This window comes from Physcomitrium patens, chromosome 9 (genome assembly GCF_059467195.1).
Source record: "Physcomitrium patens ecotype Gransden chromosome 9, ASM5946719v1, whole genome shotgun sequence".
Lineage (NCBI taxonomy): Eukaryota > Viridiplantae > Streptophyta > Bryopsida > Funariales > Funariaceae > Physcomitrium > Physcomitrium patens.
Window position 1 is genome coordinate 10715474 of NC_143418.1, and position 25292 is coordinate 10740765.

Sequence of the window (25292 nt, forward strand, 5' to 3'; positions counted from 1 at the left end):
TATAGAAGTGAATAATAATTAAGAATTTGAGATGAAAAAGTATTAGATTCAAAGCAATGCTCAAATATATTAGAATATCTTATTGATTGATACAAACATGATATTAGGAATTCATAAGAAAGCCAACCAAGAACCTTACAAATACAACAAAGAAAATTGAAGCTTTTCATTGACGACATACATCAAAATTAAGATAATGAATTGCAAGATTTATAAAAGATGATGATTGCTCTTTGTAGAACTCATCTCTAGAAGGAAGAATCATATCATGGATATATACATTTATTCTAATATTTACTATATGATTAAGTAGAAGTAGGTAAAAATATATTTATTTCATAATATATTTTAAAGAAGCTTTTTAGAAGTTGTATAGATGTTGCTTTGACTTTATATGTGTTTGTAGTTGATTGATAAGTTAGAAATTTTATTAACAAGTTAATCATGTTTTATACGTGTAAATAGCTTATGGAACAAGCTAATTATGTAGCACACATATAAAAAACTTGCATTGTAAGTTAAGAAATATATCTTACAAATTCAATATATTTTAGAAGTCTTATAGAACATTGCCATATAGCTCTTGATTAGATAGTATATATGGAAGTAAGAATAAATCCTTCTTCACTCTTATCAATTCTTTTCTAGTTGTTAGTCTTGTTTCAAGACTTTTTAGTCTTCTTATCTTTGACAATAGCTATTCTAGTTCAATACTATATAATCTTTGAGAGATTTTTTAGTCCTTTTGAGTGGTACAAAAAGTATATTAAGGATTTCTTTTTTTGAGATTTATGTCCTTGATATATTATAAAATTTGATTAAAGGTATGGTTCCTTGTACCTTATCTTCTACTTATTTTTGTAATAAAAATGAACAAATACATTTATTGCTAAATCCTTATTGGCCTTCTAAACTCTAACATTGAAATGAATTCTTCACACCTTGATCTCTTATTCTTCTTTACAAATTATTTGTGATTTTATTGTATTCATTAATAAATAATTATCTTTATTTGATTTTGGTACCAAATTAAATTTTTTTTAAATTTTATTGTTGCAAAATTTATTATTGTCAATTCTGATAAAAGTTTTAAGTTTGTTCATGATCAATCTTTTTTTTTGGATTTTATTATATTTTTGATTTTTCGACATTAATTATTATTGTTGTCAAGTATGAAATAATTACTATTAATAAAATATATATTTTTTTAAGTAGCTAATATTTTTTTTTTATCTTTATAATTTTTTTTAATTCTTAAACTTTGAAGCTTTGTGGCCTTTATTAATTCATAAGGTTATTAAAAACTAGTCAAAACTCTTATAGTTTTTTGAAATTCATTGCAGTTGTATCTTCTTAGTAATAAGATGCTATCTTTTTTTAGGCATATATGGCCTCATAGACACGATTTTGATTTTACATATATTTGTAGTTAATTAGAAGGTTAGAAAATTAGTCAACAAGTTAAGCACATGTCACATATGTTTGTTGTTAGCTTGTAAAATTAGCTAACTATGTAGTATATATATAAAAAATTTACCTTATAAGTTAAGATATGTATCTTATAAAGTCAACATGCATCGGAGGTCCTATAGAACATTGATACATAGCTCCTAGTTAGATAGTATATATGGAGGCAAGATTAAAGTCTTCTTTACTCTTTTTAATGCCATTTTAGTCCTTAATCTTGTTTCAAGTCTTTTTAGTCTTTTTATCTTTAGTAATAATAATTCTAAATTAATATTATATCATCTTTGAGTGATTATTTAATCTTTTCAAGTCATACAAGAGTATCTTGATCTTTCAATTTTTTAAGATCCATATCTTTGATAATTTTATAAGAGTATCAATTTATTATTTTTGTCTTATTTTAGAAGTGAGTGGATTATCTTATTTCTATTATTATATTTTGAAGGTTATAAATTATCTATCTTTAAATAAATAGTTTAGTTTTTTGACACTGATTTTTTTTTCTAAAAAAGGGTAAATTACCTTTTTGTGTAAATTTTCATTTGATATTAGAGGTTGCAAATTATCCTCTTCTAATTTAAATTTTTGAATTTATTTGAGTTATTTATAGAAAAAATTTATTGATGCTACTTTTAGAAGAAATGAGAATAGATTTATAATTATTATAGATCTTCACAAGCTTATCAACACTTTTAGGATAGAAATTTCACATATTTCTAATGTAAATTATAGAAGTATTATTCCTACTTCCATAGAAGAAATCAACAATAAAGTTCAAAGTCTACGCCAAGAAGTTGTATTATTAAGAAAAATAAGTAGATCAAATTTGTGATTGAATTTGAAGAATTATCCTATTATAAGTATAAGAGAGAACAAGCTCATATCTCTACAATAGCAATTATTTTTAGCCACTACATATGCTATTTAATTCCAAAATCTTTTATGTAACAAGGATTGGAATGACAAAGTCCTTATTAATTAATTTCAATATGAATTAAAAGATAATGTCAAAGATTTATTATTGACTATACCATGAACAAATTCATTAAAGCAATTTATTGCTCAAGCCATTACATACAATAAACAACTCCTTAAAAAATGCTAAGAATAAAGATTTGATTAAAAAGATACAAGTCAAACCATGGCAACACCTTCTAAGTTTTTGGAAGCTTACTCATTGAGGCCAAAGCCTATGCAAATTGAAATGAATTTTTATAAGAAGTTTAAAATATACCAAGATTTTACTAGGCAAGTAAAAATCCATAAGACTAATATATCCTAACTATTAATATTATTGGGGGCAAAAGATTTCATATATGTTATAAAAGAAGGGCAATTTTTAATATTTACATTACACCTATTGTTAATGAAAAAAATTCAAATAGCATTCCAAGCCAATATCAATATTATTAAGATATTTTTGAAAAAAATATATAGATATTCTTCTAGAGCATTATCCTTAGAGTAGTTTCATTGATCTTTAAGAAAAAGCTCAACTTCTATTTGGATCAATCTCTAATCTATCATAAAATAAGTTGGCTTCTAAAGAATATATTGATGAAAATTTGGCTAAAAACTTCATATGCTATTCTAAATTTTTAATTGGGGCCTCTATCTTATTGTGAAGAAAAAAGATGGATCTCTACAGATGTATGAGGACTATCAAGGACTCAATAAGATTACCATTAAGAATAGATATCCTCTAACTTTGATTTGAAGTTTTTTTAATCAATTAAATTAAGCAAAGATCTATTTAAAAATAGATATGTAAGGAGCATATAATATGATATGCATTAAAAAAAGAGATGAATAAAAAACTAAGTTTCAAACTAAGTATGGATATTTTGAATATAATATCATGCCTTTTGGACTCACAAATGCACTAGCTACTTTTCAACATCTAATAAATGATGTCTTTAGTGAATTTCTTGATGATTTTATTATCTAATATTTAGATCATATCTTAATATAAATAATATAAAAAAAATATGAAGTTCATATTTGTTATGTGTTACAAAAACTAAAAGATGTAAGATTATATGCTAAGATGGAAAAGTATGTATTTCACTCTATTCAAGTTGACTTTTTAGGATTCATCATCTCAAACAATAGACTTATAATAGATCTTTAGAAGGTAAAGACTATCATGGATTTGAAGATTTTAAAAACAATGAGAGATGTGCTTTGTTTTTTGAGACTTGCCAATTATTATTAAATCTTTATCAAGAAATTTTCTTAAGTTTCAGCTCCTCTTACATGCCTAATATGTAAAGACAAACTTGAGTAAAGCAAAAAAACTGAAATATCTTTTGAAGCCTTGAAGATAGTATTTATTTTTCCATCAATTTTATATTGCATTGATTTTTTTAAGGCATTCTTCATAGAAACAGATGCATCAAACTTTGCTATAAATGTTATTTTATAATAAATAATAAGATCCATTCAATAGCTTTTTATTTCAAAAAAAATTAATAGCCAATATTAACTATGAGATCCATAACAAAGAGCTTCATGTAATTGTAGATTTATTTCAAGAATGGTGTCATTATCTAGAAGATGCTTCTATTCCAATCATTGTATATATGGATCATAAGAACCTTAAGCACTTCATGTTGATACATATTTTGAATTATCACTAAGCTCATTGGAGCATGTTATTATCAAGTTCATTAATTGATCCAAAAAACAACAAGGTTTATCAAATACTCTTTTTATACATTCTTATCTTGTATTAAAAGAAAAAAATTTAGCTTTTAATCAAAAAAGAATAATTTTCTTGAAGTTAGAGAATTTTCATCTTTGAGCAATAAAATTAAATATTATTTCATTAATCATTTTTAATGCCAATGAAATTAACTATTAATTAAATATTTTACAAGCAAATTCAATTGAATATTTTCTTTGATCCTCATATTCACAATATTAAGAATAATTCTTCTAAGTATTGTGATATTTTTAAGTTTAAATTTTAAAAAAAAATCTTTTTCTATTTTGAGTGACAAATATATATATATTAGAAGGCAAAGCATGATTATATATTCTACAAGCTTGTCATAACTTTCTTACAGCCAAACATTTTGGATACAATAAGATTTTGGAGTTTATATCTAGAAATTTTTGGTGGCTTGAAATATAGAAGGTACTTAAAGACTTTGTATAATAATGTGATATTTTTTTAAGATCAAAAATTTCTCGTCATTAACCTTATGAACTTCTTCATCAGTTATCTATTTTGAAACAACTATGGTCTTTGTTTCTAAGGATTTTATTACAAAATTTCTAGTCTCAGTTTTGTATAATTATATCTTCATGATTGTAAATCATTTTATCAAAATGGCACTTTTTGTATCATGTACAAAAATCTATTATAGGTAAAAAATGGCTAATTTTTTTTTCACAACATCTATTACTATTATGAAATGCATAAGGATATTATATTCAATAGAAAGACTCAATTTGTATCAAGATTTTTATCTTCAAATTCATAGATGAACAGAGCATATGAACTAAGTTTTGAAGTTGTATTTAAGATATATCATCAACTACCAAAAAGATGATTAAATAATTCTTTTGCCATTGACAAAGATTGCTTATAATAATATGGTATATTTTTCTACATAAAAAAAATATTTTTTTACTAATTATTTTTATCAACTATATCTTGATTCTTTTGATATTTTTTAAATTAATAATCTTATGGCAAAAGATTTAGCAAATTTTTTATTTGAACTACATACAACAATAAAAGTATATTTAAAAAAGATCAAGAACAACAAAAGACTAATGTAGATGCTTATTAGAAGGATTAACTTCAATTCCATATTAGAAATAAGATATGATTACTTCTTCACAATATCAAAACAAGCCGCCCGTACAATCAGTAGGATTATTGTAGGCTTATACTATTTTTTATTTATAAATAAGTCAATCTTGTTGCTTATTGACTACATCTACTAGAGTCTATGAAAATCTATCTTGTATTCCATGTGTATCTTCTTGAGCCATATAAGACAATGAATATCTTAAAAAGAAGACAAATACCACCTCTTCTTGTAGAAGTGGATAGTAATCATGAATTTGAGGTGGAAGAAGATTTAGATTCAAGGCAGCATTGTTGTATAGTAACATGGCCATTAAATGAAAGAAATAAAATTTATTTTATTATAAAAGAGCCTAATTTAAAATATATAATAAAAATACATAGATAAATTATAAAAAAGTAGTATAATCTATTAATATTAGATTTTTTTTATAAAAATAGGTTCTATTTACTTTATAGAGCCATATATGAAATAAAATAAGATAGACTGAAAAATAAAGTATATAATCATATATAAAAAAGAGTTAGGAATTGATTTTAGTAAAAATTACATCAAGAAGACAAAAATTGATTTTTAGAGAGGACCAATTGCCAACCAAGGTCAAAATCAGATCCTAAGGCATAAAATCTAGCATCTAAAGTGACTCTAGGGTTCTTTTGTAAATTAAAGAATCATGTTTGAAATTAAACTTAAGAAAAGACTTTTAAGTATTGATTTCATATCATTTGAATTAATATTGAGGTTTTGAGGAATTTTTAAAGTTAGTAATATACTTAGTGGATTTAAATTTTAAAAAATAAAAATATATTTATAAATTTGAGGATTTCTTAAGTTTTAAAGCATGTGTATAATTAAAAATTATATAATTTATTGTTGTACTTGTTGTAAATATGTGTAAAAATTTAAGTTAAATCAAGTAATTAGATTGAATCATAAGAGGGTTTTTGTGGATTATAGTTTCAAAAATTTGAGATTTAGGATCAATGAATGATTTTAAGATCTAGCAATATCTACTAGTTGGATTGAAGAAAAATTTGGTAAGAGTAATTAAGACTTAAATATCTAAGTAGAATCCAATTTTTGGACCAATCAAATAGTTCAGCAAGGTTAAATTGATGTTAAAAGATTAACATTCAAGTCAAAGAAGGAGGGCAGTCAACAACAAAGAGGTTTTGAGAGTTTTTTTTTACAATTGGTAAATCTAATTCTTCTCAAATTTTATGTGCTTATTAATTTTTTGTTGGTTGAAGTCGAGATAAAATTTTAGTCAAGATCTATAGTTTAATTAATATTTATTTATGTTTCAAATAGCTATAGTAATTGATTGAAATTTACTTGAGATTTTTTTAGAATTATTTAAGATTTAGGATTTTATTAGATTTTGATCCAAGATTGAGATTTAAGATTTGCTTAGGATTTTATTGAAATTTTTTTAGAAGTTTTTTAGAATTTAATTAGGATTTATTTAAAATTTAATAGAATTTGATTAGGATTTAGGATTTTATTGGGATTTAATTAAGATTTAACCTAGGATTAAAATTTAATATTTTCTTAAATTTTGATTAGAATTTTTTAAAGATTTGATTAGGATTTTTTTAGGATTTAGGATTTCATTAAAATTTGATTAAAATTGATTTAAGATTTTATTAGGATTTATTGAAGATTATATTAGGATTTAATTAGGATTTAATTAAGATTTTTATTTTTGATATTTCTTTAAAATTTCTTTATTATATATATTTTATTAAGATGAATTTCATACTTCTTTATATTTTTTTATAAATTCTTAAGACTTCTTTTGGATTTAATTAAAGATTGATTAACATTGTTATAATTTAATTGAAGTTTGTTTAAGATTCTATTTGAGTTGTAAGGATCATCTTGTTGTAAGATCTATTTTTTCTTTAATAGTTATGTATCTAATACATTCTCAAGCAGACTTCATGTAATAGAACATTGTTGAAATAGGTTAGAATATCTTGTTTATTGGCATGAATATGGTATTAGTGAATGTATATGGTAGCCAACAAAAAATCTTACAAATGTAGCAAAGAACATAGAAGCTTTTTATTGACAACATTCATTAAAATCAAGATGAAGAATAGCAAGATCTATGAAAGATGATGACTACTCTTTATAAAACTCATTCCTAAAAGAGGAGATAATATTATGGACATACATATTCATTTCAATAATTATCCAAATAATTAGGTGGAAGTAGGTAAAAGTAGATTAATTTCATGATATCTTCTTGAAAAACGTTTTAGAAGCATCATAGAAGTAGTTTTGACTTTATACGTATTTATAGTTCATTATATGTTAGAAAGTTGGTCAATAAGTTAATCATGTCTTACATATATTAGTAGCTTGTAGAATAAAATAATAATGTGGTGCACATTTAGAAAACTTGCCTTGCAAGTTAAGATATGTATCTTGCAAAGTTAATACATGTTAGAGGTCCTATAGAATATTTTCATGTAGCTTTTATTTAGATAGTATATATAAAAGAAAGAATGAAGCCTTTTTTATTCTTGTTAATGCCTTTGTAGTCTTTAGTCTTGTTTCAAGACTTTTTGATCTTCTTTTTTTTAATAATATTTATTATAGTTTAATATTATATCATTTTTGAGTTATTATCTAATCTTTTTGAGTAACACAAGAGTGTCTTTATTTTTTAGTTCTTTAAGATTCATATTGTTGACACTTCCAAATGCCAATATGCACAAATTTACAAAATATTTTTTTTTTGGGACTTAAAAGAACTATGTGTTATTAATTCTAGATGTAAGCTTGTAAGATTCTTTCTATTTATTCTTAAATTTAAGAATTAAAACTACAATCAAGCAATTAGAAGAATTAAAGAAGTAATATTAATGAAGTTTTTGAATTAGACAAATAATTTTAAATAGATGAAATAAAGATTTTGGATAAAATTAAGATTTGGATGAATTTAGGATTTAAAAGATATTTTATTCAATGATGAAATCTCATTCATAGATAAAATCTTATTTTAAAATGAATTTTTATTGATAGATAAAAAAATGATAAATATATTATTTAAAAAAATCTTTAATATTTGAAAGTTTTTGAAATCATTAATATTACATGTATAGATTTTTATGAAGGTTCTTTGTGATTAATGGAATTAATTTAAAGATGTTAAAAAGTTATTTAATAAGAATTCAGATAACAACTACATATAATCAAATACATAGGATAATTAATTCATTGTGAGCTAGAATAGATTCTCAACTAGTTGGGATTTATTTAAAATTTACAACAAGCTTCTAAATTGTTGCAAAGATATGGCTTTCAAACTTTTTAAACTAAAAAGTTTAGATATTGTTGAAAATATTTTAAAGAGAGACATAAGAATAGCTAGAAGTAATGTGCACACATATATAAAAACACACACACACACACACATACAAGAGGGATCATATTGATGTGGTTATTTTCTTTATACAAAAAAAATAAAAAAATAAATAAAAAATTTTTTTCTATTACATTCTTAACATTGTAGCTACAATATTTATTGTAAACTATAGTAAATATTACAGAGAGTGTTTGCTACATTTAATGTTTTCAACACTCCTCCTTGCTTGTCATAATATTTATATAATATAAATTTTATATAGAATTGTGATCTATATTTTTTTTTTGTAATCTCGCAAGATCAACAGCTACTACCTTATTAAAACCTTATCTAGCTAAATCTTATTCTATTCAAGGATAAAACCATAGATAAAAGAAAAAAATAAAAAATTATTTTAAGAATTCAGTAACTTTCTTGCTCAAAAAAAGTAAGTTACTGCATGTCAATGTAATAAGTAAGTTAACAATGATTGTACAAATGGAGAATTTTGGTAAAGAGATCAGCAAGGTTATTTGCAGATTCAATTTTTTTGATCTTAAGTACTTAATTAGTAATCAAATCATGGATAAATCTAAAATATTTTACATCAATATGCTTTATCCTATCACCTTTAATGAATCCAACTTATATCTTTGCAACACAAGTGCTATTGTCTTCATACAAGATAGTTGGAGAATCATCATATGAAAGTCTATAGCTTATATGAATAAAATTATCAATTGATTGTAACCAAATATATTCTTGAGATGCTTCATGTAAGGCAATCATTTCCATATGATTGAATGAAGTTGCAATTATACTTTGTTTCACTGATTTCCATAATATTGTAGCTCCATATCTTAAGAATACAAAGCTTGTTTGAGCTTTAGTTGTTGCAACATCAAATTTATATCCTATATCAAAATATCCAATCAATTTTGGATCTGCAAATTGTATGTAATATAATTCCAAATCTTTAATGTATTTTAAACAACATGAGAAATATTTGATACCATTTCAATGTTGTAGTATTAGACATGTAGTGTATCTTACAAGAACATTAATTGTAAATGCAATATCTGATCTTGTAGATGTGGCTAAGCATTAAAGTGCTCCAATCGCTGCAAGATATGGATATTGATCTTCTAATATTTCTTCCTTCTCTTTGCATAAAAAATATTGATCATGACCATTATGACTACATTCAACCATTGGTATTGACAATAGATAAGCATTTATTATATTGAATCTCCACAAGATTTGCTTAATATTTGTTAGTTAGTAGAAAAAAATGATACCATCTGTGAGATGCATAATTTGAAGACCAATGCAAAAAATTATTTTTTCTAGTATTTTCATTCCAAACTCACCAATAAGTAGGTTAGTAGCTGCAATGCATGTAGATCTAGTATCCATTATGTTAAGATCATCAACATATGTAATGATAATCACAAAACTCATTTTATCTCATTTGATAAATAAACAAGAAATTAGTAGATTACTTACAAACTTATTTGTAATTAAATAATCTTAAAGACGTTGATACGACATGTGTCTAAATTATTTTAGACCATACAGGGCCTTGTGTAATTTAATACCATGATATAGTCTTAAAACAGGTGTATTTGAAGTTCCTTAGCATCCCACTTGCATATTAACACCATCTTATATTCCATAAGACAACAAGTAAGAGTGTCCACAATTGGACCAAAGACTTTTTTCTTATACAAAGAAGCAAATTCTTCCTCGATGGCAATTTTTCATTTTAACCAATCAGAACAATGTATTACTTCTTCAATGGTTTAAGCTTGAAGATCATCTTTTTCATAAAAAAGAGCTTGTGCAATCATGAATACAAATGATTTGTCTATTATAATAGATGGTCTATTTCAAATATTATTTATAGTATAATATAGAACAGATAATTCCATATTCAACTTGATTTTATTCCTCCTAATTTCAAGATTTTCTATTGAATGAGGTAAAGATATAATTTACATAGACATATCATCATTAATTGATGGTACCATAGGTTTAATAGGAACTTCCACAAAAAAAATACTAGAATCACATGTTGCAGCCTTCTTTTTTCGTGGTTGCTTATGTGGTCTACAAGTCCTTTTAGTTTTTGATGTTTTAACTTAAAGTATATTAGTTAGTGGTATTGCAATCTCAGCACGTTCATTTTGAGTCTCATTAATTGAAATTCTTGTAATCCATGGTACATCATTAAAGCCATCAAGAATTTTATGTGTAATCCATTTTAAATACAAAATCTTGAAAACTTCAATTTCAATCAAAGATGTTCTAGGATCAGGATTCATTATAAACATTTCTGGTACTTCAAATTCAAGTATTGTATTTCTTTGTTGATTAAATACTCATCTTTAAAGAAATAGAAATATATTCTCTTTAAAACGATAATTTTGAAAACATACACATAATAATGTGCTAGTTGATGGATCAACAATATAAATAATGCTTGATGAATCAAAACCAACATATATGCCTTCTCATCAATGAGTTTCAATAGTATGCCATTGAGGTTCTAGTACTGGAATCTAAGCACAACAACCAAACATCTATAGGTGAGATACATTTGGAACATGACCTGAAATAAGCTCTTATGGTTTCAAGAAAATTTTAAGAAAAGAAAGAAAGAGGTATATTAATACTACATCATGTAAAATTGCATGACCTCGCATAGATGCAAGTAAATTTACTTGAAGAAAGAGTAGCCGAGTAATTAGTTGTATACACTTTATAAATGGCGATATAAGTCTATTTTCAGCATGTTCATATGGAACTCAATATGTCAACTCAATCCTTGCTGTACTACAATAGTCTTCAAAAGACTTTGATGTAAATTCTTTTGCATCATCCATATGCAATGTTTTGATAGGATAATTAGGAAAATGTGCTCAGAAAAAAATAAGCATAGATATAAAATTGGCAAATATCATGTTTTAAATTAATAATAATAAAATATGTGATTGTTTGCTTGATGCATCAATAAAGATTAAAAAATAATGAAATGGTCTAGATATTGGATTAATAGGACCACAAATAACCATACAATCTTTCAAGCATTGGTAGTAACTCTAATAGGAGTTTTTAAATTGAAGGTTGAGCAATTATCTTGTCTTGCATATATACTCAACATAATTCTATAAAATCTATATTTATAGATCTTAAATTATGCCTAGTTATATATAGAATTATCTTCCAAAATAATGTAGATCTTAAATATTTCAATTGTCCATGCCAAAAAAATGTGACTTTTTGTAATAGATAATGTAAAATTAAATATAAAAAAAGGCTAGATTGCAATCCAATATAAACCATTTATTGCAACAAAGGCTTTTTTCACAACTTTATGGTTCTATTCAAGAACCAAAACCTCTTGCCTATCTAGAATTGTAGTTGAGACGTGATAACCATTGGCATGTATATCTTGATAGCTAATCGAATTCCAACATGTTGACAGTGCAAACATTACATGTTTATATTTTATGATGGAATTTGCAAGTAATTTTACCATTATTATCCCCTCTTAGAAATGAAACACATTTGCTCCAGCCATAGTCATCAAATTTTTAGTTTGCTAAGTTAAAGATTTTTCAATAAAAAATTGTCTATCTCCAAGATAGTATGTATTGTTGGAGAATCAATGAATGCATCATTTGACTCATTATTAGAGGTTTTGTTATTCATATAAGCTTTTAAATCATCAATACCAATTGAGTCTATGGATGTATCCATAGTATGAACTCACGAGCCTCAGCTTGAAATTTCTTATTTTTTTAGAATATTTTAAAAAAATATTCTAAAATATGGTATGTATGTGCTAAATATCCAATCTATCCACATTTATGGCAAGAATGTATTTCTAATTTTTTTTTATTGTAATTAGTTATAAAATATTTATTCTTTCTAAATGGGTGGAAATGGTCACAACCATGATTGACTTGATGCTTATGAGCACTTTTTTGATGTTTGTATAATTTTTTCTTAGACTTTGAAATATTAAGTGCATGAGATTTTGGAATTGTGGTTCTAATAGGACGAGCTTTCACATTATGCAAGAGTAGTTCATTTTATTTCTCTACAAGAAGTAGATATGACATGAAATCAAGATGACTTTGAAATTTTATGTTTCTATATTGTTGTTCTAACACAACAAATGCAAGAAGAAATGTAGAGAGAATTTTTTCAATCATTTCTTCTTCAGAGATGCTTTGTCCAAACAATCATAGTTATAAAACAATACAATACATTTCACTCTTGAAAGCATTTAAATTTTAAAAATCCAAGACACATAAATATATTCAATCATAATATGCATGTAAAAGAAAAATAGTCTTTTGATGATCAAATGTTGATTTAAGATTCTTTCAAAGCTTAGATAGATCTTCTATCTCCTAATATTCATATTGTAATGTAGGTATAAGATGACGATGTAGGAAAAGAAGTGCTTCCAAATGAATACTAAGAAGGATTGAAGTACTTACAGTAAGAGATTCTTCAAAGAGAATTGCATCCAAGAATTATTTTGCAAATAAATTTGTTTTTTTTTATTTTTATCAATAATAGATAATTATTTCTATCGGCAGCCAATAATAGAAATAGAAGAGCTTGAAAATATTGAGATATAGTGGTGATAATTGGAAACATAGTAGAAGTAGTTGAAGATGTTGAAGCACTCATTATAAATATATCTATAAACAAAAAATACAAGATCAAGTAGAAAAGATTGAATAAAATATACCTTAAAATATAAAGTCAAATAAAACGATTAAGTTGAACTTTAAATCAAAAATATTAAAAACTTGAGAAGATTTTTTTTTTTTTTTTTTTTTTTTTTTTACAAAAATAAGGATCTACGGTAGACTATGGCAATTGGTGACAATGTGCGGCAACTCAATAGCAGGGTATAGAAGTTGGTATCAGGATGCAGCAGTCGGTGGTAAGATACAATAGACGGTGACAAGGTGTGACAATTGGTAGCAAGATGCTACACAACATAGCATAGCATAACAGTAGCAACAATATAACAATAAGATAGGACATAGCACAGCAACACATCAGAACAATACAATAGTAAGATAGGGTGCAATACAGCTTAGAAGCATTGTATAGCAATAGTAACAGCATATTAGCATGAAAGAATGCAGTACAGTAGCAATACAACAACACAGCATAACAATAAAATACAATAATAGCAGCAATAATAGAGTAGGGAAAAAAAAACGATGAGAAAATGAAGAATAAAGTACAAATAAGTTTTTAAGAACAAAGACTAGTGTATAAGAGCAATTGTGCTAATAACGTTGTTGTATTGTGACATGATTATATGGTGAAAACATGACTAAAAATGATTTTTTTAATTAATAGTCTATTATCTTAGTTCAACAAAAATTCAACATATTTTAATAAGGCTTTTATGAAAGCCTCTTAGCCTATTTTCTTATCTTAATAGCAAGTAGATAAAAGTTAATTAGTATTTTTACCTTCTAGGATATAGAAACTCTTTTATTGCCTAAGAAAGGCCATAAATGGTTAGTATGGTTGATACTAGGATTAAGTTAAGAGTAGGATTGGGCTAAAAAATCCTTAAGATAGATTAGATTGATACTTGAGGGTCGACCATTTGTGAGACAAGGTCGAAATCAAACCCTTAGTCATTAAAATAACTGCCTAGGATAAATTAGGATTTCATTCAAAGATCAAAGATTAGAATTTGAGAGCTAGGTTAGAACTTCTCCTAGAGATGTAAGGTTGGTTTTGGTAGGATTTGGAGAGAATTAACAATTGTTATTAGAAGTCAAGGTTTGTATTAGCAACTTGGGATTTATACAATGAAATTAGGGCTAGAACTCTTGGCTAGTTCGTAAAATTGATATCACATCTATAGTTAAAATTTTGATAGTGCTTGGATAATTAGGTGTTCTAAGTGTATGTAAAATTTTTTAGTAATTCAACGGTGCGATTGAGAGATATGTAGGTTTTAGTACAAGTACATATCAAAAATTTCTAGTTTGGAGTTGAATAGGATTTCTATGATATCTAGAGATCTACTAGTTAGATCAAAGTGAAATTTTGCATGGTGTTGAAAAACTTGAAGATCAAGGTGTAAACCAATTTTGAGTCAAAGTTAATAGTTAGAGAAGGAAAAATCACTTTTGGAATTTTTGCTTCACCTTTCAAGTTAGCATCCAAGTGACATCAGTGCAATTTTTTGGAGGTTTTTTTACAATTTGTAAGTTAGATTAATTTGAAATTTCTTAATCGTATGGAAGACTTATATTGACAATTGCATGCAAAATTTTACATCAAGTGGACGGTCAGATTAGAAGTTATAGCTTGTCAAACCTCACTAATTAGGATTGGAGCTTACGAGAAAAATCTAAATTGCTTAAATATGAAAGTAATAAGGTAATTAAGGATTATGTGTGAACGAGGCTACTAAAAAGAATACTTTTTAGTACTTTTGAATCGGTATTTGGATTATATTCTTCTCATATAGATAAAACCTATTAGGATTTCTTGGATATTTGTGAAATACAATCTCACCTTCTACAACTAGGTGCCCCATGCATTCCCAAGCAAGACAACACGTAATATGACAGAAGTGTTGAGAATGTTTTAAAGAGAGACACAAGAACAACTAGAAATAATGTACATACACATACAAAAACACAGACACACACATACACAAGAGGGAGTATATTAATGAGATAACTACATTAATTTATACAAAGAATAGGGGAGAAAATAAATAGTTTCTCTCCACTACATTCCAAACAATGTAGCAACAATATCTATTGTAAACTACCATAAATACTATAGAGAGCGCCGGCTACATTTAATGCTCTCAACAGATACCATATATAACAATCTTCTTGGCTTATTCCTACCCTCAGGGAAGTCCCTATGATACCCGGCAGGATTAGTATTACCGCCCAGCGGCCCCGGGACCAATCGAGCTCATCTCAAGTCTCCTCCTAGCACGAAGGAGAAGACTAGACCCGTCTCACAACGAAGTCATCCCTGGGTCAGCCAAGACTTCCGTCCCAGTACCATATCCTCCGAAACTCAGCCCCTGCGGTGTCTTTGTATCGGGAATTGAGGCTCCACCCTTCCACACCTATAGTCCCTCACCTCTGAGCGCCCCATGGGCTTCGGCGCGGCCAAGACTCATAGTTTGGATTCTTTCCACCAAGTAGGATGAGGGTCGATTAGAACCCTCACAATAGCCCTCACGCTTAAAACAGTTGTTCAAAGCCACATGGAAATCTTTCATACACAACTTCGCTGCCCAATTGATTTTGTGATTGCCGCGAAATTCCCACGGTCAAGTCTTGTGCTTCCTTGTGCTTGCTGCCGTCCAACGCTCCAAGAATCTACAAAGAGATAACAACCGTTAACGCTGCACGAATATGAGGCGGCTCCGACCGATTATCTACAATTTGCACAATCTTCAACTCGATTCCCTTTTCGCAAACCTATCGAATTAGTATCCAAACGCGGACGGATTATTCAGTCTCAACTCCGCGTCTTGCAACTATCTGTAGCACCTCATCACGACTGAGTCTATTGGATCATAAACTGGAGTTGACTGAGTCTCACATCAAATACATCAACCGAGTGTAAAACTCCACAACGCCTTCGACATCATCAGGAATGTGCCGTACTGCTGACGACGCAAGTTCCCCTTCATCAAAACTGTTTCACAGACAAGATGCAAGATGACTCAGGGATGGAAGCAGGTATTACTGCAGGGTGGGTGCGGGCGGTAAACGCCGTAACCACGCTCCAGGAAACTACTGGACCTCTGCTGCTTGAAATGGTTGCAACTTGACCCGAAATATTCAACATGTCTCTGAATGGTAGTTCATCAATTGCTTGCTGGAACCGTCGCCGAGGTGACCGCAGCGGATAAATACGTCGACCCTCACTGAATCTGCACCTCATCTTTGGATTTGCACTGAATTTTCCGAGGAAAAGTGGATAGTTTCGAACTTTGGAGGGGGCTCCCTAGGCTCTCAGGAGGAGACACAGCTTGCAGTGGCCTGAAACACGTTGATAGGATTTCTTGCATTGAAGCGTACTGGTGTCGCCTAAACCTACGCTGCACGAATTCCCCAACCTGGTGACATGGCCAGGAGTTTGGTCGCTGAGATGAACCTTGCGATGAGGCGCTTTGTTTTCTTTCTGGCCTTGACATGTCTGACTCTGCGTGGGACGGACGGCGCGCCCCACGGGAGCAGGACGTACATCGTGCACATGAAGAGGAACACCTCCCATCACAGCGTTCTTGATAAATCCGCTTGTTACGTTGGGATGATGCAAAGAGCCACGGAGGTCCTTGCAGAGGGCCACCCCGACGACGGCATGGACTGCCTCCACCACGTCTACGACCACGTCTTGGACGGGTTTTCGGCCAGGCTGACGCTGGCCGGAGCAGGCCGAGTTCATGGGAAAGATGCCTGGCGTGAAGGGTTTGTACCCCGACCTACCCGTCCAGCTTGCTACCACCCGCAGCACTGAGTTCCTGGGATTGGCGAGTGCGAGCGGGAGGTTGTGGGCGGACGGCAAGTCCGGAGAAGATGTGATCATCGGAGTGATCGACTCCGGAATCTGGCCAGAGCGGTTGAGCTTCGACGACCTCTCGCTCGGGCCGATTCCTGCGAGATGGAACGGGGTGTGCGAGGTCGGGACCAACTTTACGGTTTCGAATTGCAACAGGAAGATCATCGGCGCCCGCTTTATATTCGCGGGTCGTGAAGCGGACAAAGGCAGACCCATCGAGGACGGCGTCGAAGATTACAAGTCCCCGCGTGATATGATTGGCCACGGCACCCACTGCGCCTCCACAGCAGCTGGCATGCGCGTTGCTCGAGCAGTGAGCCCTACTGGGCTCGCCGGGGGAACGGCAGCGGGGACGGCACCCAAGGCGCGAATTGCAGTTTACAAGGCTTTGTGGGGACCGGAAGGACGTGGATCTTTGGCTGACCTTGTAAAGGCGATCGATTGGGCGGTGACGGACGGGGTCGATGTCATATCGTATTCGGTGGGTGGAGTGACTGGAGAATACTTTACACAATATTACCCGATGAACGTTGCTATGTACAATGCCGTCAAGCAAGGAATCTTCTTCTCAGTAGCTGCGGGAAATGATGGCTCCGCCCCGGGGACGGTCTCCCATGTGGCGCCGTGGGTCACTACAGTCGCAGCTACCACTCAAGATCGCGACATCGACACGAATGTTGAGCTCGGCGATGGGACGGTTCTGAAGGGACGATCCGACTACGACGGGACTGCGCTGGCTGGGCAAGTCCCTCTGGTGTTGGGGGGTGACATTGCTGTCAGTGCTCTCTACGTAGACAACGCCACTTTCTGCGGGAGAGACGCCATCGATGCGTCGAAGGCCTTGGGCAAGATCGTACTGTGCTTCAAAGATGACGTCGAGAGGAATCAGGAGATTCCCGCCGGGGCCGTAGGGTTGATTTTAGCCATGACTGTGGGAGAAAATTTAAGTGTTTCACACTTGAACATCCCGTACACAAATGTGGGCAATAAGGCCGGCAAAACCATGGTGTCTTATATTGGTTCCACAGCTGCACCCACGGCAACTATTCATGGTGCCAAGACAGTCCTGGGCGTGAAGCCGGCGCCCAAGGTGGCGGGCTTCTCCAACCGAGGCCCCATCACCTTTCCCCAGGCGCAGTGGCTGAAGCCTGACATCGGTGCTCCAGGGGTGGACATTCTGGCAGCAGGGATCGAGAACGAAGATTGGGCTTTCATGACTGGAACCTCCATGGCGTGTCCTCAAGTGAGCGGCATCGGGGCTTTGATAAAGGCATCGCATCCCACATGGAGCCCGGCCGCCATCAAGTCGGCCATGATGACCTCCGCCTCTATCGTGGACAACACCGGTAACATCATCACACGTGACGAATCCGGCGAGACTGGCACATTCTTCGACTTCGGAGCAGGGTTGGTGCGCCCCGAGAGCGCTAATGACCCAGGGTTGATCTACGACATGGGGACGACTGATTATTTGAACTTCTTGTGCGCGCTCCAATACACTCCCGAAGAGATCCAGCATTATGAGCCCAACGGACACGCGTGCCCCACTGCGGCGCGGGTGGAGGACGTCAATCTGCCCTCCATGGTTGCTGCGTTTACGCGGTCGACACTGCCTGGGGCATCCGTGACCTTCAACCGAGTAGTGACGAATGTGGGAGCTCCAGATTCCGTCTACACCGCCAACATAATTGCACCCGCGTATTTTGAGGTTGCTGTCGAGCCCGCCACAATAACGTTCTCCGCTGCAGCACCGACACAGAGTTTCACGTTAACGGTGTCACCAAACACGACTGCGCCGGTTCCGGCAGGGGTAGCGGCAGAGCATGGCGTCGTACAGTGGAAGGATGGTGTGCACGTCGTGCAAAGCCCGATTGTCGCTATTGTTTCTGCTTCCTAGATTGTGCGCACTAGGGTCGTGCCTTGTAACCACAGACGTCAGTGCCATCAGTGGCCGACATCGGTCCAGCCGCGGATCCGGTTGAGAATGGAAGGATTTTGGAACATTCTAGACAAATGAATGCAAAGATCAGTCGGTGCAAAAGAGAAGAGCGTCTGCTCTCCCAGAAGCCAAGAAATGCGAGTGCACCATTGGTGTCCAGTAAGCGTTGGTGACTGTCTTGCTCACCGCAATATGAAGAGCCGTTCGTGTGTGCAGTTTTAGTATAGGTTTGCTAGTGATCTGTGCGCATATTTGCACCGGAGCCGGAGGATCAGGGGGGTATACAAGAAAACAGAACAGTTTCAGTGTTCACATTGTGGTGATAACAGAGAGTCGCACCCTGTCAAGGGGGCACAAGCCTTCTACTTAAACCAAAGTGTTTTAACACAACTTTTAATAAGAAATATTACTACTCGTAAAAGAACTATTTAACAATCCCAAATTCAAATTATTAGTTCCAAAATGGTAATAGAGAATAATTTTGAAAGCTTCCAAAAACAAGTTTAAGAAAAGCAGTAATAGCAAGCTCAAAAGTAGGAAGTTGTAATGAAGACCTTCCACATAGAAATTGAGCCAAGCAGACTTCTTTCTTCAAGAGCATGGTTATTAATAGCCTCATCACCAAAGAATGGTCAATATTCAATGATTTTTGGTACACCATCTAGAAACAAAAAATCTAAATGAAATTTGAGATAGAAAAAATGTAGGATTTAATTTTAGGAACAGAAAAAGAACCAACACATATTTCAGAGCTAAATGCAATAATATAACCACCAATAAATCAAATTGCTATTGTTACTTTAAAAAAAAAGATCATATTGCTCTTGCATCCATTTGGGTATCATGGACATACATACTTATTCTAATAATTACTGTAATCGTTGTTTGACTCGGACTCAAAACACCAAGATATTTGATCAGTATAGGTGGGTTCGATCTCAGGGAAAGACTCGTTGTATGAATTAGATATGTTATGTCACAATTGATTATGTATTAATTATTTAAAACTTCCAAAGTTCTCTTTCTCATCTCAATTCAATCCCTTCACAATCTCTACAATCGTTCACTGCCCTGCAGCTACTCAATATCACTGACATTCCTGACATCTACAGGATGCTTAATCTCTTTCTACAGTACTTCAATTCTCAATTCCTTTACTTTTACTCAATCTTCCAGTGCTACTAACACAATGCAATAACCTCTATTATCACAATCACACTTTCTTTCTCCAAATTAATTAATTCGAATTCATAATTTTCAATATCTCAATCACAGTTTCAGCAATCCTTTTCTTAAATCCAATACTAAAGAAAAACACAAAAGCAAAGAAAACAAAAGGGTAGCTCCAAGCTTTACCATGGCTCACAACTATCACAGTCTGGCCTCCATTCCTTCTTCCTCAACCTCTTTATCCTACCAAAATATGAATTGTCATTCAGCAGATTCCACAGGTTGTGAAACTTTGGCTTCTTAACCGCATATGTTCCTAACTTCCTACTATTAACAACTAATCCAACTAACCATTCATCTAAATCCCAACATTACTATTATTTAACCGATAACGAAGCAGAAAAGTCATTTATACATTCTACATAGCCCCACTCCTTACTGTGCAGCGTCCTCGCAAACCACCTCGTACTACGTTTTACAATATCACCACATCATTGGCTTTCTCCAATGTCTGAACCTCTGGTCCGCCTTGGTCCATTTCATCATTTCCATAAGTGAGATTGGTTTCGACTTCTTGAGCTTCTTCTCCAACTCCCTCTCCCACCTGCTCTCCGTTCAATAAAGCTGTCAAGTCCTCGTTAAGTGCTCCCAATTCCCGAACCTGAGACTCCAAAAGAGCAATTTGGGTGTCTCGCTCTTTCAGCTGCTCCTCCAGGGCATGCACCTGTTTCTCTAATTCCCGTAAAGATGTACTTGCTGGATTGACCTCTCGTTGCTGCGTGGTAACTGTAATCATTTCTGCCTCCAATTCGGCAATCCTTCTCTTCAATTGCTCGTTCTCCGTCTTTGAGCTCTCCGATTGTCTCCGAAAATCGTCCTCTAATTTGGATCTCCCGGCTTCCAATTCCGCCACCCTATTCTTCTCCTCCTGGTATTGGTTCCGCAACTCCATACACTCCTGCTTGTTAAGCTCCATCAGACTCTTTGCCAACTTGTTCTCCTTAGCCCATTCCGCTTGGGTCTCCTTGAATTGGTGCTCTAATCTTGAATATTTGAGAGCGTCCGTTACTGAAGCACGTTGTAAATCCTCAATCTTCTTCTTCTGATCCTCAATGATCTTGTCCTTCTCCTCCAGTACCTGTCTAAGGCTAAACTCATTGTCCATTTTCTCAACGGCCATCTGTAATTGAGTAATTTGTGCCGAGATTAACTCCTTGAGTTCTCTTGCCTGCTGGCCAGCTCCCGATAAACCCACCCGTTGATAATACTCTACCAGTACTTGTGGAATGACGGCCATATTGGTACTGGGAGGATCCAATTCTCTAGATGACGAGCTGACATTGGTCCGTTCGCAATTTCTAGCTTGGCTGTACTCTGCTATCGCCGCTTCGTCGACTTGTTTTGATGGCAATGGCGTTGACTCTACTCTTGTCTCTGTTGCTACAGCGTCTAGTCTCTCCACCATTGAAGGTTGCTTCAGTTGATATCTAATTGCTTCACACACGTAGTTGGAGCATAACATCGTGGTAACCTTCCCTGTTCTTCTTTTCACGTCCAATTCCGCATGGATTCTGGTCGCAACATACGTTGCCCAGTTGAAGACCATCCCCTCTAGCGTCGCAATTGCTGAAAACAATAACCTCTTTGCCATATACATTGAATGTCGGTTCAGCCCTAATCGCTTCTGCACAAACCGCATCCATTCTCCCAGCTCCGGCGTAAGCGCATCCGCTGTCTTCCACCCTTGATTTTTCTCAAACGCTTCGTTTCCCGACTTGAAGTACTTGCTTGGAACAAAATCAGACTCCAAGTCTCCCGATACTGGTAGCTCACCCATGGGAAGATATAGAACCTTGTTCAACGTCACCTCATCTATACCAATAATTCTCCCATGAACCACACTAGACCCGTCTTCCGGATCATAATTCGTCACATATTCCATTAACAATGCTATATCTATTGGTGGTAGCCTCTGCGAAAACTTCAGAAACCCATACATCTGCGTCGTGCGAAACTCTCTCTGTCTCCTTTGCGACCAAAAAATGTCCATAGCGACATGCTCCATGCTGGTCACAATCACGCACTCCATTGGTGGCAATGCTCTCTTCGTCTTGACATTACGTTGTCGCTCCTCTCTCGTAGTTGTCCTCTTCTTACGCTCAATCACCATCTTCGCTATTCATGATAATCCTCTAAAACCTGTGCTTAGCAACGTGAATCAAGAAATTGCAATGTAAACAATGCCAGCCAAGAGCCCCACTCCTAACTTCTACCCTGGTTCTCCTCCTGATATGACTTAACCTAACAGGCCTATAACAACCTATCCTATTAGTGTCTTCCTGACGGCTCACCTTCACTCAACTCGTCCATAATCTCATCATCACACGCTCTTCCCTTCCCATCACAACTCTTGCGCTGTCACTTCAATACTAAATTGGCTTTTTCTCTCCCCTCCACCGATATAAAACCCGTCCCGGGTTTATGTAGTATACAAATGTAGCCGATTCCCATTTATACGCGTGGTAAATTTAGCACCCATAAAGTCTTCCAATTGGACTGAGCCATTGGAAAAACCCTCAATGACTGTGTACGGCCCATGCCATCGAATATAAAATTTTCTTAGAAAATTTTTAAAACGACTGTCATAAAGCAGTACCAAATCATTGGGCATAAAAAATTTTGGTTTTAATTTACTATCATAATAACTTTTCCGTCGCCTTTGAGTGGCCTCCTGTCTCAATAGGGCATTGATTCGAGTTTCATCCAACTGCTCCAATTGTGCGAAACAAACTTGTAACGACTCCGTATCCCCCAATCGTTCCTCCAGTGCAATGTGCAAACTTTGAACTTCGAATTCGATAGGTAATATTGCTTCCTGACCATAAACTAATTGAAAGGGTGTGACATTAGTCGTAACTTTATATGCAGTACGGTATGCCCACAAAGCGGCAAACAATTTAGTATCCCAATCCGTGCCTGCACCAGATATTGTCTTGGTGATAATTATACATAATATGCCATTGGTCTTTTCTCTTTGGCCATTTGCTCTGGGATGATATGGTGTCGTCTTGCGGTGTTTAATCTCATATTTAGCAGTCAATGCTTCAATTGTACTATTAATGAAATGGGTTCCTCGATCACTGATCAATTCTTTTGGACAGCCAAACCATGTAATAATATTTTCATATAAGAATGTGGCTACATCACTAACACTATCAAATTTTGTTACCTTCGCTTCGGCCCATTTGGTAACATAGTCAGTGGCAACTAATATATACCGTTTTTGTCCCTGGCGAGAGGCAGGTGCAATTGGGCCCACGAAATCAATACCCCATTTTTCAAAAGGTGCCTGTGCCAGAATTGGAACTAACGGCATCGCGGATGTACCCGTAGGACGACCAATTCGCTGGCACGGGTCACAACGACGTGCAAACTGGTGAGCATCCGCAAACATTGTTGGCCACCAATATTCCGCCTGTAAAACTTTGCGTGCTGTGCTGTCGCCTGCAAAATGTCCACCACAACTATACAAATGACATCCTTCCAATATAGTGCGTGCTTCATTCTGATAAACGCAACGGCGTAAAATTCCGTCTTTCCCTTGTTTATATAAAGTTTCTCCAATCATAGTATAAGGTGCGCTTTTCAAAACCAATCTTCTCTTAAGCTTCTCCATAAAATGGAAAGGAAAAGTTTGAAAAGTCAAATACTGTATCAATTCGCTATATTCCGACGTAATTAGGTCGACAAGAAATAACTCAGCGTCAGGTAATGCATCAGGAATGGGTTCATTTCCCAATATATTGGACAGTCGCGATAGATGGTCCGCATTGGCATGCGACTTCCCCGGCCGTACATTAATAGTAAAATCAAATTCTTGTAAAAGCAATACCCATCTTGCGATGCGGCCACTCAACTGAGGCTTGTTAATCATATATTTTAAAGCGTCATGATCCACGTGGAAGACAAATTTATATCCAAGAAGATAATGCGAAAACTTTTGGACAAAATAAATCATTCCCAAAGCCTCTCGCTCAATTGTAGTGTAATTCTGTTCGGCAGCCACCAACTGACGGCTTGCATAATAAATAGGATGATCGTGGTCCTTGTCATCCTTCTGGCTCAATACCGAACCAATCGCAACATTAGAGGCATCAACATAAACCTCAAAAGATTTTGTCCAACAAGGGGCAACCAATATTGGTGCAGAAACCAATTTTTGTTTTAATGTTTCAAACGCAACTATACATTCCTTGGTCCAAATTGGTTCGAGACTGTCCGATAGTTGCTTTTTCAACAAATTTATCAATGGAATACAGATAATAGAAAATAGATAAATAAAACGTCGATAATAGCTAACATGCCCAATAAAGGTGCGAATACCTGTCACTGTATCGGGTATTTGGAGTTCTAGTATAATTTTTATTTTATCCGGATCGGTGGCGATACCTGTTTCCGATACGATATGACCCAATAATTTTCCTGAGGGTACCCCAAATTTACATTTTTTTGAATTCAAAGAAATTCTAAATTTAGTACATTTACCTAAGCACCGGCCCAATTTGTCTAAGTGTTCTTCTTTGGTGCTGAATGTGCAAAAATCATCTAAAAAGATTTCCATTGAAACCCGTAGCTCATCTTGGAATGCTTGCATCATCATCCTCTGAAATGTAGCTGGCGCATTACAAAGTCCGAAAGGCATGACCTTATAAGCAAAAGTTCCCAAATCCGTAGTAAACGTAGTCTTTAATTGATCCTCCTTTGTAATTTGTACCTGATTATATCCGAAAAAACCATCAAGAAACGAATAACATTCGTGGCCTGCTCCTGCGTCTAAGATACTATCCGTAAATGGTAAAAGAAAGTAATCCTTCTTTGTAGCAGCATTCAACTTTTGAAAATCTTAGCAAATTCAGACTTTCCCGTTCTTCTTGGGAACCATAACTAT

The 25292-nt window shown here is 33.5% G+C and overlaps 1 protein-coding gene across 1 annotated transcript; it reads left to right on the plus strand.

Annotated features, from left to right (window-relative positions):
• Positions 1 to 15360: 15360 nt before the first annotated feature.
• LOC112286302 (subtilisin-like protease SBT1.6) lies at positions 15361 to 19616 on the plus strand. Its single transcript, XM_024528054.3, has one exon. It carries the CDS (start codon positions 17120 to 17122, stop codon positions 19130 to 19132), a length of 2013 nt encoding a protein of 670 aa, XP_024383822.2. The 5' UTR covers positions 15361 to 17119; the 3' UTR covers positions 19133 to 19616.
• The last annotated feature ends 5676 nt before the right edge of the window (positions 19617 to 25292 follow it).

Excerpts from the sequence above, each read along its gene's own strand:
- LOC112286302 (XM_024528054.3), top strand. The coding sequence starts at position 17,120 with ATGGGAAAGATGCCTGGCGTGAAGGGTTTGTACCCCGACCTACCCGTC.